This window comes from Camelus dromedarius, chromosome 4, assembly GCF_036321535.1.
Source record: "Camelus dromedarius isolate mCamDro1 chromosome 4, mCamDro1.pat, whole genome shotgun sequence".
Lineage (NCBI taxonomy): Eukaryota > Metazoa > Chordata > Mammalia > Artiodactyla > Camelidae > Camelus > Camelus dromedarius.
In genome coordinates, this window is record NC_087439.1 from 31,963,687 (window position 1) to 31,982,430 (window position 18,744).

Here is an 18,744-nt window from a genome sequence, read left to right on the forward strand (position 1 = left end):
ATGGCAGTGTCCTCTTTGTAAAGATCCAGGTCTTTGGGCCTCGTGCGCCTTCCCTCTTCCATCCATCGCCCTTTTTATTCTGTTGCTGTCATTTGAAATAAGAGAATGAGAATCTGAGACTCACCCCCAGCAAACACTTGAATTAAGTTCTGCGCTGTCCCAACTGGCTCAGGTGTGAAAGTTCTAAACATTCCGTGTTTAGCCTGAGCACAGGTCCAGTTACCGCTGCCTCTTGGTGGTTGCTTTGCTGTGACAGTTATGCCTTTCCTTATTAAGTCATCATTGATTCTGAGATAGCTGGGCTGTCCTCATGTTACAGATGAGAAAACTGACATTTTTATAGGGTAAATGTCTTGCCAAGGTCACATGGGTAGAAAGTGATAGAAGCGGGAGTCAAACCCAGGTCATCTTCACATACGGTGTGTTGTCCAGTGTACCACGTCCTCTCAAAAGAGTATTAGGCTAGAAAAAGGAGCAAGATGCAGAGTGACCCCAGGGTTGGTTACGTGCCGTGATTCTCAAATTCTGATTTTGAACCGTGAGCAGCCTAAGTGTTCGTTATAAATACGTATTCCTAAGACCCACTCCAGACTTACTGAATTGAATCTTTGAGGGCAAGGCTTTCTCCAGCTTCCTCAGAGCCCATGGCTGTGGCTTCTGTATTCTTACTAAAGAGCACTCCATACAGCCCTCTCATACAAGATTTAATACATTTTATTCTAACAATATGCATGTCCACTGGCACCTGCACACTTATGGGAATAATCAAGTTTTATTTGTCTTTCTAATTTCCTTAGCCCCTGGCAAATTGATGGTTGGGAACAAATGAGAGAATGAATGAGAGAATGAACAGATGAATGAGTGAGTGAGATGATGCCCTGTTACTGGGATAGACGCTGTTGAAGCCCCAGAGGAGAGTGAGAGGCAGGTGGAACTGACATTCTGACCAGGAAGGACTGCAGTGCCGGGTGTGACAGACCTACCGCCGGCTCAGGGCTCACTGAGGCAGCTGTCAGGGTTTCTCCTCTAGTGGGGTGATTTTCCTCCTTTCAGGTTTCCCGTTGTCTAAATTAGGGGTTCTTTAGCATCACAATTCTAAGTAAGAAAAAAAATTTAAAAATTTCCTGTAGCAGTTTTTTGGCCCAAATGAGATTCCCCCAGAGTGTCATTTCAAAAAAAAAAACAGTGGCAGGGGGAGGGTGTGGCTCAGCAGTAGAGCACATGCTTAGCATGCACAAGGTCCTGGGTTCAATGCCCAGTACCTCCATAAATATAAATATTTAAATAAATGAGCCTATTTATCCCCCCCCCCCAAAAAAACCAAAAAGAAAAAAACATTAAAAAAAAAAACAGTAGGGGAGAATGGGGAGATGGAGGTACCCTCTGGCTGGATTGATTTCTGTGTTCTCTCTCTGGGGCCCAGGTGAGCTGACGTGGATTCCTTATCCCTTCACTCATTGATTCACTCACTCCTTGGTTTATCCAGTGAATCTTTTTGAGTTCCTGCTGTGTACCTGGCACTGTCCTGAGCATTGAGGAGTCAAAGATGAAAGACGATAGTGTGAATGTAGTGAGGGAAAACATGCCACGTTGTTCTGTAATTCACCCATGTGCAGGGCTGAGGCAGGCAGTGGGGAGCCAGAGATGGGGCCCACACCACCTGCAGGAGTGAACCTGCTCTGGGACAGTGGCCACACTGCAGGTGGAAAGGTTCACACTAATAAACCCTTCTGAAGCCCTGAAGGGTTGTTTAGCAAAAAGAAGCTGTTCAAGGTTGCTTTGGGTCCTGGTGGGCGATACAACTACAGTTCATTAGGTAAAATGCTGCTCCCTGCTGGAGAGCCACAGAACTGCAGGATAATTCAAAATGGTAGAGAAAGGATAATCTCTTGGGCCTGTCACAGTAAAGGAAGTTCTGAGCCTAGAGACCAACTAATAGGTCATCATCTCCTGTAAGAGAAATGGAAAAGTTGTGTACAAGCACAGGACTTGGAGTCCACAGTTGTTACCCGAACTCCTTCAGTGCCACCTCCTACCTGTGTGACCCAGGACAGGCCACGGAACCTCTTTGTGCTGCTTTCCTTCCTTGGCAACATGGGCTGATGGTGCACATGGATTAGTGCATATTAATGATTTAATGCAGTGCTTGATGGTGAGCACTTGGTAAATTATTGCTGTGAAAGGATCTCTGCACCGAAGGCCAGAGACTAGATCTCAGGCCCTCGTGTAACCCTCGGAATCCACTGTGAGCTTGGCTTACCGGCCAGACTCACTGGGGCTTTGACTTTCCTAGTCGAAGTCATGGGAACATTACATTCTCTACTTCAGTCTCCCTTGAGAATGTTTTACTGGACGTCAAGGAGCTGCAGAGGGGCATGGACTTGACCAAAAGGGAGTACACCATGCACGACCACAACACGCTGCTGAAGGAGTTCATCCTCAGCAACGAGGGGAAACTCAAGAAGCTGCAGGACGACGCCAAGATCGCACAGGTGAGGGTCTGCACCCCTGCCACCCACGGAGAAGAAGGGGTTGGACCCCTTAAAGCCACCTGGGGCGCTGGCCCTGGCTTTGGGAGAAAATTGCCCTCTGTCCGCTGAGGATAGATTTCTTAGGTAGCTGATGTTTCTTAGGGGGTTGGGGATCTTTTGGAATGTTGTACCTGGAGATGCCCCCTTCCTGCCTTTTTGGTTTTTTTTAAAACCAGTCACACAAATCATCAGCATTTATTTCCTGGGTCCTAGGTGTTCACTTTTTCCTGGGTTCTAGGTCCTAGGTAGAAGGGGCAAAGAATTAATCAGATAGTTTGGAGCCTGAAATCCCTTCCTTAAAAATGAATCAGTGAGGCTCCGCAAGGGAACCTCAGAGTTGCATAGATGGTCAAAGAGTTTAATTTATAATAGCTTTCCCCTCAAAAAAGAAAAGTGAATTGTCAGTGTCTTCCCTTTTTGCTGAGAAAAGGTTTAAAGTTTTTAAAAAGTTTAAAAGTGCTTTTTTAAAAAGGGATAAGAAGGTCTTGAGACAGAAGGTCAGGGTTGGAGAACTGGGGACAGACCTGGGGCATTGTCCCTGCCCAGGCTGCTCACCCAGGGGGCAGGACCCAGCCCCTGAGTCCCGGTGCCCACTGAATAAATAATTCATTGTCCTCTTCTAATTTGGGGTCTTTACCTTCTTCTCTAGAGGCGCCCCCAACACCTCCCATTCCCCTCCTAGTCTCCCTCCATGTGGGTCCTGTATTCACTTCAGCCAATGTGTGTCGGCCTGTGCTCGGCAAAGCAGTGTTCTCAGTGTGCTGGATTTCCATAGGCCTTGACCTCGATGTCTCATACTACACGGGGGGTCAAGTTTATACACTTTGAAGAGCAGCCAAAATCATCATAGAAGGGAAGGGAGAGCATTGTGGGAACTCAGAAAGCAGACGTGGTGGAGTGGCTGTCATGTGAGGCTGGCTGTCCTGTGTCGCGGGAGGGTTCAGGTGGGGACTTGAGCATCCCTGGTGTGGAGCTAGTGCTGAAGCAGTGAGCTGGAATCAGGCATCTGAGTGCCTTGTGTAAGATGCCCTCTGACCTCGCTGGCCTTAAGGAGTCCAGCCATGGCTTTAAGAGGCTCCTGAAAGGAGTCGTTCCTCACTTGTGTTGGGGGGGGTGGGTGTGTAGAAGTGGCAGGAGGTCCCAGAGATGAATTCCTGGGCAGCACTCTTGCCTTCGACTACTGGGTTTCAGAGGAAGCCGAGGCTGTAGAGTCATGGGAAGGAGAGGGAGGCGGAGGCAAGAGGGCTGTGGGAGCCGCTGCAGCTCTTTTCCCAGAGCGTCAAGTTCAGATTCCAGAACTCGTGACATTGAAGAGAAATGTGCTTCTTCACAGGACGCCTTCGATGATGTGGTGAAGTACTTTGGAGAAAACCCCAAGACAACGCCACCCTCCGTCTTCTTTCCCGTCTTTGTCCGGTTTGTGAAAGCCTATAAGGTAACCAGGAGCCTGGGTCCTTTCAAGCCTTCCTGGGCTTCATTCCTCATAGGGGGCCCTCCCCGCGCTGTGTCTGAGTCTCGGCGGCCCTGCAGAGGCCTCCCCTGTGCCTTTGGGCAGCAGAGCGGCGCAGTCAGGACGAGACAGCATCTCTGGCCCCACAGAGGCTGAGCGCCCGCGATGCTCCCGTCTCCACCCTGCCAGCTGAGGGCTCGGCCCTGAAACAAAAGCTCTTGGCTGCCCCCTGGGGCAAATGAGATGCTCCAGGACCGTTGCTGCCCTGTTGACCGTTCACCCTCGCAGGCAGGTTGAAGGACTGAAGGACCTGGCCTGCAGTGGAGTTGTTTGAAGATGGAGGGTTAAAGGAGTAAGCCCCGGCCCGTGGCAGGGGTGCCGTAGCTGAGGTCAGGGAGAGCCTGCTTGTGTTGGTCCTGTCCAGGGCCGTGGGCTTCTGGACTAGTGATTTCTCCAGTGTGAACTGAAAGAAGGCACTTGGAGGGACAGTTGCTCCCTGTTTCTTTGTCTGGATTTCTTTGTCTTCCTTTAAATGGGAGGCCCTCTTTGACATAATCCAGGACCATGGTCTCAAAAAAACAAGTGATCCAGGAAAAAGCCTGTCTCAGAAGAATTTGTCCCTTGAGGAAGAATGACAGAGGACGTGAGGGGATTTCAGTGCACTCAGGAGACATTTCGGTCTGTGTTCTCCAGGCTTGCCTACATACAACCTTGGTGATGAGGGTGGAGCAAGGCGGAGAGTGATGGCAGAGGTGGGTGGATGTGGCAGGGGTACAGACATTTTTGAGAAACATCTGATTGGAGCCAGTGGGTCCTTTCACCACCACAAGAGGCTGATGGGTGGAGAACCATCCTTGGGCCTTTGACTGAAACTGAAAAGCCATCTTCTCTCAGTGTGGCTTAGTGTAGTGGTGACATCATAGGCAGATAGCAGAAGGAGAGCATCTGGGCTGAGGATGAACACAAATACAGCACCAGGTCCCTGTGCAGGATACTGGGGCCTGTGAGCAATGAGGAGGCCACTGGTCTCCAAAGTGTGGTCTCTGGGGCTCCTGGGATGCTGATGTGCGTGTGCTGCAGGGTGGCTCCAGGTGGCTCTTGTTAGGGATTGGGACCATGTTTCTTCACATACAAAGTTGTAAGTCTAAGATCTAAAGAGAAAATACGTGCTATTTTTAGATTGTATAATACCAGTTGGGAAGTGGCTCTGGTTGGCCTCAAAGTCTGGCACTTGAGCAGGGACGTGCGTGGAGCAGAGGAGAAAGAGAAGCTGTCCTTGGTGACCTGTGGGTGTCACAGGCCAGAGCCTGTCAGTGTGCTTCCTCCATGTTACCATTTCTTCCTGGGGTCCCGTTCACTGGCTCCGTGAGGCGCTTGCCAGGCAGTGATGTTCCAGGATGTTCTGCTTGCCCTCACATGGTCCACAGTGACTAACTGCCCAGCCTGACACTAACGTAGGGGCTTGGTGGGCAGATGTTAGGGTTTTAGGATGTCACCTCTCCTTTTCCTTTCCTATATTTGAACCAAAATGAAACTTGACACAAAAGCAGCAGAGATCAAAGTGTAAACTTTATTGTGGATGAGAGCTGGACTGAGAGACATGGTGTGTCTCTGGGAGCTGATACTTCAGCCCTCAATTAGCTGACTTAGCAATACACAGCTGGGCTATTAGAAGTTGCTTTTGGGGGGCTGGCTTCCAAAGAGAATGCCCAGGAGGGCTGAGCTAAAAATCCAAGTCCTGTTGGATTTCTTGTTCCTAATATATCAAGCTTGTCACTCTGTCTCCCTTGGGAAGGAGTGAGCTGTGGGGAGAGAACCCAAGAGATCACTCGGTGAGGCCCCTGAGGAAACCAGGGGCAAGAGAATGGAGGATTTCCCCTAACAGTGGGCAAAAGGAAAGGAATCTGAGACCCTCCTTTCAGGGACGCTGTAGACAGGGAGACAGATTCCAGAAAAAAACTGTCTCACATGAAGATCACTGAGCAGAGCTGCCAGGAGCAGAGGTCCCCACCCCGTTTGGGGGACTGAGGCTGAGAAGCAGCGTTCATGGGGAGAGGAGTATCAGGAAAGGACTCCTGGAAGAGGTGAATTTCAACAAGTAGATTTTAAAGAGTTGTGCTACAGACAGACAGCGAAACCTCAGAGTCACCTGCAGCATAAAGTGTAAATCTTCTAAACCTGCCCTTTGCTCTCATTCCTGGCTCGCCTAGGATTCTCTAAGAGTGACTTGTAAAAGTGTTGACTGCTGGCATTTCTATTGACACAGTCTTTTGCTTCTTTTGATCTATCCAGCAAGCCGAGGAGGAGAACGAGCTGAGGAAGAAGCAGGAACAAGCACTAATGGAGAAACTCCTGGAGCAGGAAGCCCTGCTGGAGCAGCAGGATCCAAAGGTGAGGTGTGCCAGGCCCCTGGGCCGGCCACGGGGGAGGCCCTGACGGCTGCTCTGAGGCAAGCTGGCCAGAGGGGCAGAAAGCCGGATTTGCACGGATGCTTACCACGTCCCTCTAGGGCTTGGACACTTGGCACATGGGCTGTGTTCATTCATTACTTTGTTCAGCAACCAGGGAGATGAGGCTAAGAGCACGTTTGTATAGAGTCTCCAAGTTTATAGAGATGGGGAACTTGAATCTCCATTGGGTGTAACCCGATGACTGGACTGCTTAGTGTCCAGGGACGGGGAGGCTTCATGGGGCCCCACTGGTGCTGCCCTTGACGGCTCGAGGGCCGGGAGGGAGCACTCCGTGGAGGGAAACAGCACGGGTGAATACCGTGAAGGCTGTCAGGTCAGTCTCCTTCATCGTGACCGCCAGCACCACTGTGAGGAGTCGCTGGCTGTTACCAGCTGCCTCTTGCTGGCGTGGGGTCCAGCCTTCTCACTGCTGCCGGCTGCGGCTTTGTGCGTCCTCAGTGACAAGGTTCTTCCTCTCAGAAGCTTTCTGAGTTGTCCTCTGTTCATGCTGGTGCTGCGTGTGTTTTGGACTGAGGCTGCTTATTGGGAACAAGACCCTCAGACCCAGTTTGGATTTTCTCAAACCTCCAGTGGGTGCTGGTCCCACTTATCTCTGTCATTCTTCTTTCTTCTCAGTCTCCTTCCCACAAATCCAAGAGGCAGCAGCAAGAATTAATTGCAGAATTAAGAAGGCGACAAGTTAAAGATAATAGACACGTATACGAAGGAAAAGATGGTGCCATTGAAGATATTATCACAGGTAAAAGCTGTTTCCTCATCGAGACCCATGGAGATCCCACTGGCCTCACCCTTACTGGGCCACTTCCAGATTTTGCTACTGCTTTTGTCCAGGGTTTACACGTCCTTCAGTTGACTTTATTCAGATCCAGAATTGTACAGAGAAACTCCGTGCCAGTATTTGAGGTACATTTATAGTGGCCGAATACTGCCTGTCCCAGAACCCCAGCATGCTCTCTCTGAAAAATCTCTTTATTTCTCAGAACTCTGAGATTCCACTAAGGGCTCCTTCTCCTAATGGTGTTCCGTTGTCTTAGGTTTGTCACCACACTCCACTGCTCCCTCATGGCCACTCCTGTCCACCTGCCATTAGTAATACTATGGCCAGGACCTGACTGTACTAACCACAGTCAACACATGTTTTAGCAACATGCTCTTTAAAAACCATTTTACTCATTCAAATTAACCGAAGACCGTAGGAAATCAGGAGCTGGGGCTTACATGCAAATGGACCAACAGTCCAGAAGCCCAGGGTTGGGGAATGGCCATTCTCTCAGCCAGGAATGGTGCCTAACCCAGCTTGGTTCTTGTCTGTTTGAGTTGTAGCCTAATGCTTTCTGCTCAAACCAGTTCTTCAGAGTTGCTACATTTCCTGTTAAAGATGAGGACAATAATTTGGGGCAGTGGCTACTAGTGACTTTTCTTTCATGTTTGTTGCATAGGAATATTGTTTAGCAGCTTCCAAGATACTTAAAACTTTATTGTAGGAAATTTTATGCAGAAATATAGAGAACAGTATGAGTTCCTGTGTACCCTTCACCTGTCAACAGTTTTCAACTAATGGCCAATCTTGTTACATATCTGCTTCTACCTACACCCTGGTCCCCAACCTTGGATTATTTTGAAGCATATCCAGTTTCCTATGGAAATATTTTCATATGTATCTTCAAAAGATAAGGACTCTAATAAAGCAAAGAAACACACCCACAGTACCATTATCACACGTTTCCCTAATAGTTCCTGAATATCAAATAGCCAGTCATCATTCACACTTCCCCATCCTCATTTTTTTAAAAAAATATGACTCTTAGACTTTTTGACTTCTCATTTCTTATTAATAGCTTAGTCAGCGTTGCAAATACAGATCCCAAATTGCCCAAATCAGTTTTTTCCATCACCTCAGACCCAAGAAAATAAAACAGGTGAATAACTCACTAAAAAGGATGTCAGTAGAGAGTTGCCCAGAGTCAGCCAGCAGGATGGGTAAGTGGCCAATGAAAGCGCCGGTCTCTGCATAGGGTGCAGACGTGCTCTGCCTGCTTGTGCCCGCCGTTGTCTGCGTTCACCCTGCAGTGACTTGCAGATGCTCCCAGATAAAGCTTCCTTGTTTAGCATGTCTCCTTGCCTCCCCCACATGGAGGGAGAAGCTCTGCCCTCAGCAAGACCAGGAACAGATCTCCTTGGGTAAGCACCTCTTAGCCTCACTGTCATAGTAGGAATGACTTGGAGGAAGAGAAGCATCCAGCCTAGGCACACTAATAACTTAGAGTTCCTTTTTCCTCAGTCTGTTCTCCATCTTAGTGACACCCGGCTTGTGAAATGTATACTTTCTATTTGTCTGACCTGATCTACCATAGGAGGTGAATGAATATTTGCTCGTGGAGCAGGTTTTTTTCTCCTTGGAGTATTTTCCATTTTCTACCCACGGCCTTGCCCCAGATTGAGTAAAGATTGAGTAACTCTTTTAGGCTTTATGAACTCAACTTGGATATATATATATTGCCTTCCCCTTTGCCCTGCTCGCCCCACCCCCACCCCAGGTATGATTAACAAAGCACTAACCGTGTACTAATGCAGTAGATCTTGGCTTCTTACTCTCTCCTGTTTGTCTTGTTTGGCTGTCATTTTCGATGCAGTGCTGAAGACTGTGCCCTTTACTGCTCGCACCGCCAAGCGTGGCTCTCGATTTTTCTGCGAACCTGTTCTCACTGAGGAATACCATTACTAAACTATTACTCTTTCTCACCTGATGCTCTTAAAAGGTTGCTATAGATTTTTTGACCTGTAATGACCCTCTGTATGTGTGTCAGGGCCACCCCATATGCTAGAAGCTAGCATGGAATTGCTGTCTTCACCGTGTTGTGTTTTATGTTGTCTTCATGCTGCGTGGTTTTGCATTTCATTCATTACTGCTTACTCACTAGACTTTCAGTGCATCTATGAATCCACATGGCTGTGATGGTGTGTGCAAGTTGAGCTAATAGAATTGCTTGCAGTTGTTTTCAGAAAATGAAAACTTCTTTGAGAATCAGGATTGGGACCAACTAGGTTGCTTGTAAGATTTTTGGGCTGATATCTTTGAACACAAGATGATAGTCAGTAATAACAATAATTACTATACCTAATGTGTATTGAGCACTTACTGTGTTCAAGCAGATTTACAGATATTAAACTGGCCTTTTTGTGCTCAGCAGGCTTTGACAGTAAAATGAGCGGCTATACAAGCACTCAGGAATACAGCGTGCTCTAAAGTTGCAAAACAGTTTGCAAAAGGAGCTGTGAACTGCACACAGCTGTAAATTGGGTCTTCCTTAGCTGCGTTATACTCACCTCTTCCTTCTGAGTATCATGCCCAGATTTCGGCCATCTGCAGTTCCACATTGGAGCAAGGTTGTGAGGCAGGAGATGAAAACAAAGGCTTAGGAGCTCCCACTGTCTTATCTCATTCATGCTTTGTCACTGGTGGCTCTGTTCCATGTCAAACCCAGGGTATTTCTCCTGTGATGAGATCACATCTGGATCTGCTTCTTTGGTCAGGATGGTGGCCCCAGAAATACTAATAGCAAACACATTCTATCGGAAAATGCCGTTGTTCTTAGAATTTAAAAAAAAAAAAAAAGATCAAATTTTCCCAAGAAGTTAACTGCCTGGGCTAGATCAGGAACAGACTTCTCTGCAGTGCCCAGGCTATTAGAACAGTGACCAGGGAAGTACACCCTCTGACTGGAGTATGTGAATTAGCCGTTGTTCGACTCCCATGCTGAGACTGACATGGAACAGGGTCCTTGCTTATGTTGTGGCGTTCACTCTTCTGTGCATTGCACTTGTTATGTATGTTCCTGTCTCTGAAGATATCAAAGGATGTGGTGTGCTGTTGCCTGCTCTGCAGTGTGCTTACCTGCCAGTGCTTATTAACAAGGCTAGAAACTCTTGTCCACTTGGCTAATGTTTACTGTCAGTTTTGCTACTGGACTGTTGTTCTGGAGCCAAACTTCAAAGCAGCTTGGATGTGGGTGGTCAGAGGGCTGGGTGGGAAGACACGCCCCTCCTTCCCTGGTTTTCTCTAACACCTCTTGTAGTAATGGCCTCCTGCTTTCTTCTGTTGCCTAACATGCCCGGGAATGTTATTCACTAAGTTAAAGTGCTTTCCGTTTTCATCCCATTTTTACTTAACCATCATTTTGTGTTTTTGTTTTTTTCTGTTTAGCTTTAAAGAAGAATAATATCACTAAATTTCCAAATGTTCACTCGAGGGTAAGGATTTCTTCTAGCACACCGGTGGTGGAGGATACACAGAGCTGGCAAGCATCACTTTTTACTTAGCTTCCTCCTCTCTCTGTATGCAGATCAATGGTTTCAATCTATGGCTGAGGGTAATACTGGTGAGAGTCTGACCGGGGAGACGTCTTTGTACCTCACATCCCAGTGATGTGAGGCTGAGCCTCTCTCTTGGACTCTTTTTGGTCTGCTTCCATGTTCTCAAGTGTGATGGCTTGGGCAGGGGTATTTGCTGATGATTCTACTTGCTTTGGGTGCTAGGCTGTCTTTCCCTTAACCCTTTCTTGGCCTTCTAGTTATTTGGTTAACCTCATTTTTATCTGGAGAAACTGAGAGCAAGTCCTGGCCAGGGAACATGGTGTATAGTCTTTGAAGAAGGATTAGGGTTTTTTTTTTTTTTAGAACTAATTGCTCAGAGGACTCAGGAATCACCGAACTGCAGGTCACTGCATATCTTTAGCCAAAAATGGAATTCTGACCTTCCATTACCACTCTGGGAGAGGAAGCAGAGGCTCGAGAGAATTAGGGCATGCAAAACTATTCTTTGCTTGAATTTAGGACTAGGGCAGGGCCACAGATTCCAATGAGTCAAGAGCTGGTGGGGACTGTGCTGAACTGAGCACTTCTCAGCTCCAGCTCATTTTTGCCATTGTAGGAATTTGGGCTCAGTATTGGAGATCCTCCAGATTTCCAAGAGAAGTCAGAAACCCTGGTATTTATGTTAATTACCAACTTAAGTATCAGGAAACCATATTTAAAAATTTAAGTCCTGGAGGAGGGTGGTAGCAAACATTCTAGGAGCCAGGAAAATGACCCATCCATTTTCAATCTACTGAATAAAAAGGGATAAAAAGATTGGCTATTTCAATTCTGTTTGTTTGTTTGTGTTTCCCTTTCTAAAGGTAGAATGTTTCCAAGCAGAAGCCAGTAATACTAAGTTAATGAAAGGGAAATGTAACTAATTAAGACAAGCGGGAAAAGTACAAAGCCAGCTTCAATTTTCTTTTCACTATGTCCTGACTCCATTAAAAGGAGGCTATCCCTGTCGGCTAGACTGCCTGCCTTATTCATCAAGAAAGCATGCTTTCCTGCTGAGAGTGCCTGCATAAGATAAAATTCCCCTTGTTCATCGCACTTCATCCCTCTGCAGCAATGCCTGCTTGAATGGACGTGCCGTGATCGATTCACTCACTCAACAAGGCACTTTTTTATGACTAGGCGTTCTGTGGTGCCTTGGCAGTGCAAATTGGAGAATGCAGAAGGGCCTATGCAACCTTTCCCGTCTAATGAAAACCAAACAGTTTGGGTGGCAGGAAAGAATGTTCAGGAATGGAGTATTATTTTGAGTTAATGATTACTTTTATTCAGTGCTTGAGTATTACATTTCTAATTTACAAAATAAAAAACTGAACTCGGCTAATTTTAATGGCATAAAAATAACGGAAGCCGTGTCTGCAAACTAAGCGTAAGTTCCTTATATGATTAAAACTTCGGATAAGATAGGACAGGATAGCCTGTTTTATTAATTTTGCAGTTTAAAATTCATTGCAATTGTTGTTGGTAGTCAGGTTTCTAGAAAGAAAAACAACTAAGCAACAGCTATTTCCAGTGGAAGAAATGTTTCAAAATAAGACTTCAGCTAGACTCTGGCCAGTGACAGAAACAATCTCCACTCATGTGTTTTTCTAAAAGATCCAGAATCACACCAGTATTACATCCTGTTCTGACTGTAAATATTGAAGGCTGTGTACATGTCTTTGGCTCAAATACTTAGTGAGTTTGAAGGGCCCATTAGCTGACTCTTCTGCACAAGCTGCTTTGATTGGCTGCCAGCTGGCCTTTATCTTGCTAAGACACATGATACTAGAGGTCGCAGTTCTCTCATTGGTGCTCTCCTCTCCACAGATCTTAGAAACCAACCATACAGACGAGCCGATGCGGTGAGGAGAAGTGTCAGGCGGCGCTTTGATGATCAGAACTTGCGTTCTGTTAATGGTGCCGAAATAACCATGTGAACCTGAGACCTGCCTGTATGAATAGAGGGTGTGCATGAATGAAACTGTCCACGTGAATTTTATGTGCTACCATTTAACTGCAGCCTTGAACATAGATAAAATATTCTAAGGGCTCAGATTTAGCAAACACATAGGAATTTAAAAATGATGGGCTCTCTCAACCTTTGTTAACAAGTGCCTATAAAGTGGAAGTACCTGCTCAGATTAATCAAAGCAATAGGGTTTGATTTGATTACGTATCTTTTTACACCAGTATGTTATTCAATTTTTTTAACCAAAATAGAAATTTCATATTATATTCATTACCTGCCATTGTGATTGTCCCATGATGGCCCACCCTGGTTTCCTGATAAGTTGTAAATAACATGGATGCATCTGCTGTGGGCATCCTTTGCTGAGATGTCTTTTAAGTACTTAATTTTGTGTTTCAACCATACCCATCAACTTTCTCTATTTTTAAGGGCTTGCAACATAGAAGAAGGAAAAAGTCACGCCATAAACTCTTTCTGTCTATAACCAAGCCCCAGCAAAGTACAAACAGGATGCAGTTGCAGAGGTACAGAAGTCAGTCAGCTCTCGTTTCATGTCCTACTTCTGTGCTGGGGTACGATGCCCTGGGGGAGACATTCATTGGTATGAATGAATGCAAGGATACAATGGCACACGGATGTTGTACAAGACTTATTGGCAGTACTGTGTTCTTCAGCTAGAGGCAGCTTTTTAAAAATACTGCAGATGTGTTTATTAGCACTAAAATTAACATCTCAGTAATCAGTATTAGGATTTCTGAGGACCATTATGGGTCAATCCTGAGAACAGAAATCAGTGCCTTGCTAGCCAGGGAGAAGTTCACTAGCTCTATCAACAAGCATTCCAGATTACTTCTGCTAGCGTAGTGTTAGTAACCTGGCCTTAATTCTCCTCTGACAATCGCAGGTTTTTGTTTTTTTCCTTTTTGTAGATTGGAGAAGATATATTTGGCATCACTTATCAAAGCTAAGAAATTCTCGTATTTCCCAGGTTACTTTATGGGAAATTGCAGTTAAATTGCTGAAATACTCACCTCGGGATTAAGCTTATATGGTATGTAACGGGACTAAACGGCCAACAAAGCCACTGCTGTTTTTCCTTCCTCTCTGGCAGGGCACTCGATCCATTCCAAAGTCGAAAACTGGACTGAAGCTAATTTGTACTTTTCATAATATACATTCTGCTTCTGGCTTACCTTCTTGGTACATTACATCAATATATTAATTGTAAAGATTATTGTATAGTATTTAACCACTGAATTTCTTATTTTATGTTGTGCTCATGTGAACTCCTTGGTGAAGGTCCCATTTTCCTTGGATAATGTGTAGTTATATATCTCTTTTTAAATGTACAGATATTTTGCTATAAAATTGGTGCAGTTTTTTTATGGTTTTTACACTTCTCTTTAATTCCCACCTAAGCCTCTGGGTAATATTGTAAATATTGTTTAAAAATGCATCAGCCTATGCTATACAATCTGAATGTTATTTTAACTTATAGTTTTTTTTAATATATATATTTAACTACAAGGACAGTTTAGGGATCAGTTACCACATTTCACTTTAGCGTATCTATTTACAGAAAAATTAAACTGCCACCTGCTAGCACATTTTCATAAATGTGTACTCTAAAAAGAACATGCCAAGATTTTGTCTGTTGACTTAACATTCATTTTGATGAAAAAACCAATTTGACCATGAGATGTAACACAAATAGCTGGTCCTTTACCACAAGCAGCTGTTTTCCAAAGCTCAGTGCTGATGGACATACATGTTAAAATTATTGCCTATTTATTAATTGACAAATAGACAGTAATGTTGGCATGTTCTTTTCTGTTTTGTCTCTTAATGGGTCTGCTTCTTAGCAATATTAGAAATGTTTTATAAAAGCAGTTCATGTTACTTTTCTGGTCTTTTCATGGCATTTGAGCAAATAAACTATTTACACTACTATTCTGTAATATGTTGTAGTCTTTCAATGGTATATTTTTGGGGGGTTTGCCAGTTTTATGTCCACCCTCATCATCTAGAAGCAGGTGTCTTGTGCTTAAATCCATAACTAAATATATTCAGCACATTTTAAGAAAAGCCCTTCCCTCTACACACATTTGCTCACTTGTCGTATGGAAAGTAGGAACCAAAGATTTTTAGTATTGAGTGATACATCTCCAGAGTCATAGTTGACTTTCTTCCTTCCAGAAAAACAGCACTCTTGTTTGGTGAGATACTGCCATTTGTTGTTAATGAGAATGTTTCGTATACACAGGCAGGCCTCACGTGGACTGCACGGAGGCACCCTGCACCTAACCGCCATGTTGGTTGGCAGGGTATGTACAAGCAGTTTGACCCCCACTGCACACACACAGTAATATTTGTAATAATTCCAAGTCATTGGAAAAGTTTAGTATATTCTTCTTAGTACATTCATTTAACATTCTTTAAGGGAAGCAAGAAAATTTGTAATTCACTTAAAAATCTCTTAGGGGGCTTGAAAACAAGTTAGAAGGGTATAAGAAAGTCTTTTAAGTAATTATTGTTGCATTAGGTCCTTGTTCCGGTTCTGAGCTCTTTCTGCTGCACCAGTTACACAGTGTACAGGCGTACCTCCTTTTATAGCACTTTGCAGATTGTTTTTTTTTTTTTTAATAAATTGAAGGTTTGTGGCAACCCTGCATTGTCACGTTAGCATTTTTCAAGGAATAAATCATTTAGTTGAGGCATGCACTTTGTTCTTTTTAAAGACATAATGCGATTCCACACTTCACAAACTATAGTATAGTGTAAATATGCACTGGGAACCAAAAAATTCACTTTTATTTCAATAATCTGGAACCAAATTTGCAGTATCTCCAAAACAGATCTTAGTTGAAGCTTTATTTTATCAAGTGGGAGGGAAAAGTTAAATTCTGCAGACTCTCTGTTTTGTACCAGGACAAATGCCTCATGGTAAAGGAAAGAAGGTCTTTCTGAATTGATAGAATATTAACATTTTCAAACCTAAACTACAGTAGTAAGTTCAATGAGACCGAGTATGGTTAGGTTTAGGACACTATAAAACAGTAACACTTATTTTTAAAGAGATTTACTAATGACCTAAGTCCCTTTGTTTCCCACTCCCAATCTTTGTGACCACAGATCTAGCCCTCACTCCACTGAGATTCACTGCAATGACACTGCAGTGATCGCCCAGTGACGCTGCTGACACAACACTGCTCAGAAGATAAAAAGGGACGTAATACCAATCACTGATTCTGCAGGTTCAACATACTGCATTGTGTAGAATGGTCTAGTTTTACACTGTAAAATACACTTTTGTAGTAGTAGCTTTATAACTCACATCTCAATTTTAAATTTGATAAAACAAAATGCTTCTTAGCCCTAATGTACTTGTTTTTATGTGCAGAGGTGAATTATCAGCCCACTTCATAAAAAGGGATTGATCTTACATTTCTTTGAAAACTAATACCCCATCTATTTCTAGGAAGAAATTTGAAGCAAGAAATAAATGCATGAACAAGTAAGTATTGACAAACTTTTTGAACTAACTTTTTATAGAGAAAAGCACGTATTACACTGAGAAAACAATGTGGGTGGGCATCTCATTTCATAGCACAGAACTGCTGCACGACAGTGCTCAAAGGAAAAAGTTGACACAAATCCAGTTACTTAGTAAAAGATGCCATTTTTTCTAATAAATTATATTTATTTACAAAAGGTCTACTTTTATATAACTGAGGTTTTGTTTTTTTTTTACATCAGAACAATATATAAACAGAAGAGAAAATCTGGCAATTACAAACACAGAAAGTAGAAACATCCCCCCTATTACTCACCTTTCAGAACAAGTCTTTAGTTGTAGAGGTAGGCAAAAGATCAACACCTACCAAAAAGTTTGCAGGCAGGAACAAAAAATAAAGATGTATATAAATAGCACATTTAGATACCGCAAGAAGGATAAAAAACAGCATCAAGAAATGGCTTAGTTTGAGTCTGTGACTAGGCAGCCACTCTACAGTTGGACTGAAAACTGGAGTGAGGAGTGAGCCAGTTCCCTTGAAATGCAAACATCAACCTTAAACTGAGGGCCATTACCATCAGATGAACAGTTACCAATCACTAACAATGATGAGATGGCCTTGTTATTAGATCATATTGAGTCACGAAAGCAGCATTGATGTAGCAAGTTTAAAAAGCACAGAAAATCTGCTGCAGGTGAGGAACTTAAGCCAGGTAGACAGACCAAGTGAAATGGAAGGCAAAGGGGAAGTGTGTGGGTAATTGGAGCAAAATCATCTCATTTCCCACCGCACCTTTTAAGTCCGCTCCAGTAACCTTTAAGTTTCTAGCTCACCATTATTCACCCCTTTGTCAAAAATAGCCTGAAATGATTAGTTTTCAGCTTAGAATTTAGATAGGAATTTTGCTCTTTTGTTCATTAGGACCTTTAAAGGTCAACCCTGATCTAGCCAAATGTTAGCTCTTCAAATAAAAGCTACTAACCTACTATGGTAATATATGATATGAAAGAAGTTATGCTTCAAACCTCACAAGGGATTTCCTTTCCTGTTCAAAAACCACATGGAAGTTGTATGTTCTCATGTAACAAGCTTTTGGACGTTTATGAAGTAACAAGATTGAGGTACAGTCACTAGAATTTCTCTTCGGTGCACTTCAATTATGCATGTGGCTTTAGTTTTGAGTTATATGGTTTATTGCAACAATTCTTTTTTAAGCCCTTTAATACAGATGATGGGTACCATGGATGCTGGATGAGTACATCTGTCAACTAACGTTTTACATTCACTCAGTAAATGCCTACTATGTGCCAGGCACTATTCTATTCACAGGATACAGCAGTGAGTGAAACGCAAATCCTCGCCCCCAAGGAATCTGACCACCATTTAAGTCAAAACAATTGAAAAACTTAAGAGCAAGGTAAGAATAAGGAAGGTAAGAATTATTAGACTGGTACATGCCATTACCAGAACTATAGAATGAGACCATAAACCTATTAGAACTCAGTTCAGTGAAAATTACTGTTATTTTGCTTTTCTTTTATGTAAAATGAGTCCAGTTTTACATAGAGAATGTAGAAGAAAATTCTACTTGGTACTAAGAGATACAAGGGAAAAGAAAAATTCTAATTTAAGACATAAGGAATTAATGTGCTTTGCCTTATTTTGCTTTTAGAAATGTTTATTTAGCTCTTTAGTTTTGTAATTTACATTTAAATTACATAATATACTTTAATACCCTATAAACTCATAAAAAAGCATTCATTACTCCTCTCTGGGTCCTATTTGTTTAAAAACAGTTCTCTCTTAAATAGCATCCAAGCCTTAAATAAAAATCCTAATCTAAAAGGGCTACCCCTTTCTGGATGCAAAAATAAAAGTGGCTGCCCAGTCAGCACTCAGTTGACCGTTAACACTGGAGGGAAACTAGGATCATCTAGGAAAATGCTGAACACAGGATGCAGACCCTTTGGTAAATGAATGAAAACTATGGACCTTCTTTCCAGAAAAATGTACACAGATGTTTGAAGAATGTTTACAGTTTTACCACTGTAAATTAAGATCGCCTTATTCTAGGCTAATCCTTTTCATTTGATAGTTCTATAAAATGAGGCCCAATTAGCAAGTCAAAAGATAAAACAGCTGTGATACTTCGGTAATTTTCAAATTTACTGGGAGGGATAAAGTATTTTTATTATTGAAAGACATGAATACTCTACATGCTGAAGATACTTTGGATAATTATGATGAGATGCTGTCACTACTTTAAAAAAAATGTGGGACCACTGCTTTTATTTAAAAGTATTAAGCTGCTTAAATACACGTGGGAAAGGTGCAAAGAATTCATACTTAACTTTCAAATATTTGAGGTTTTGATTTTGACTATTAAGTATGATATTAAATGTAGTAGTGAATTTAATCCAAGAGTTCATTAATATTAATGATAGTGAGGGAAGAT

General features: G+C 43.3%; 1 protein-coding gene across 4 annotated transcripts in view; it reads left to right on the forward strand.

The window, feature by feature from the left end:
• Window positions 1–17,128, forward strand: part of FMNL2 (formin like 2) — a 279,240-nt gene extending 262,112 nt beyond the window's left edge. The window contains exons 22-27 of one of the 4 annotated variants that reach the window (XM_064484782.1): window positions 2,329–2,492; window positions 3,865–3,966; window positions 6,274–6,372; window positions 7,068–7,191; window positions 10,657–10,750; window positions 12,633–17,128. In XM_064484782.1, the coding sequence (XP_064340852.1) occupies window positions 2,329–2,492; window positions 3,865–3,966; window positions 6,274–6,372; window positions 7,068–7,191; window positions 10,657–10,750; window position 12,633 (584 nt within the window). In that variant the 3' untranslated portion in view covers window positions 12,634–17,128. Of the gene's footprint in view, window positions 1–2,328; window positions 2,493–3,864; window positions 3,967–6,273; window positions 6,373–7,067; window positions 7,192–9,085; window positions 10,626–10,656; window positions 10,751–12,632 lie in introns of those variants that run through there. The other 3 variants (XM_031451403.2, XM_064484783.1, XM_064484781.1) reach the window with 3 other exon arrangements.
• Window positions 17,129–18,744: the final 1,616 nt, after the last annotated feature.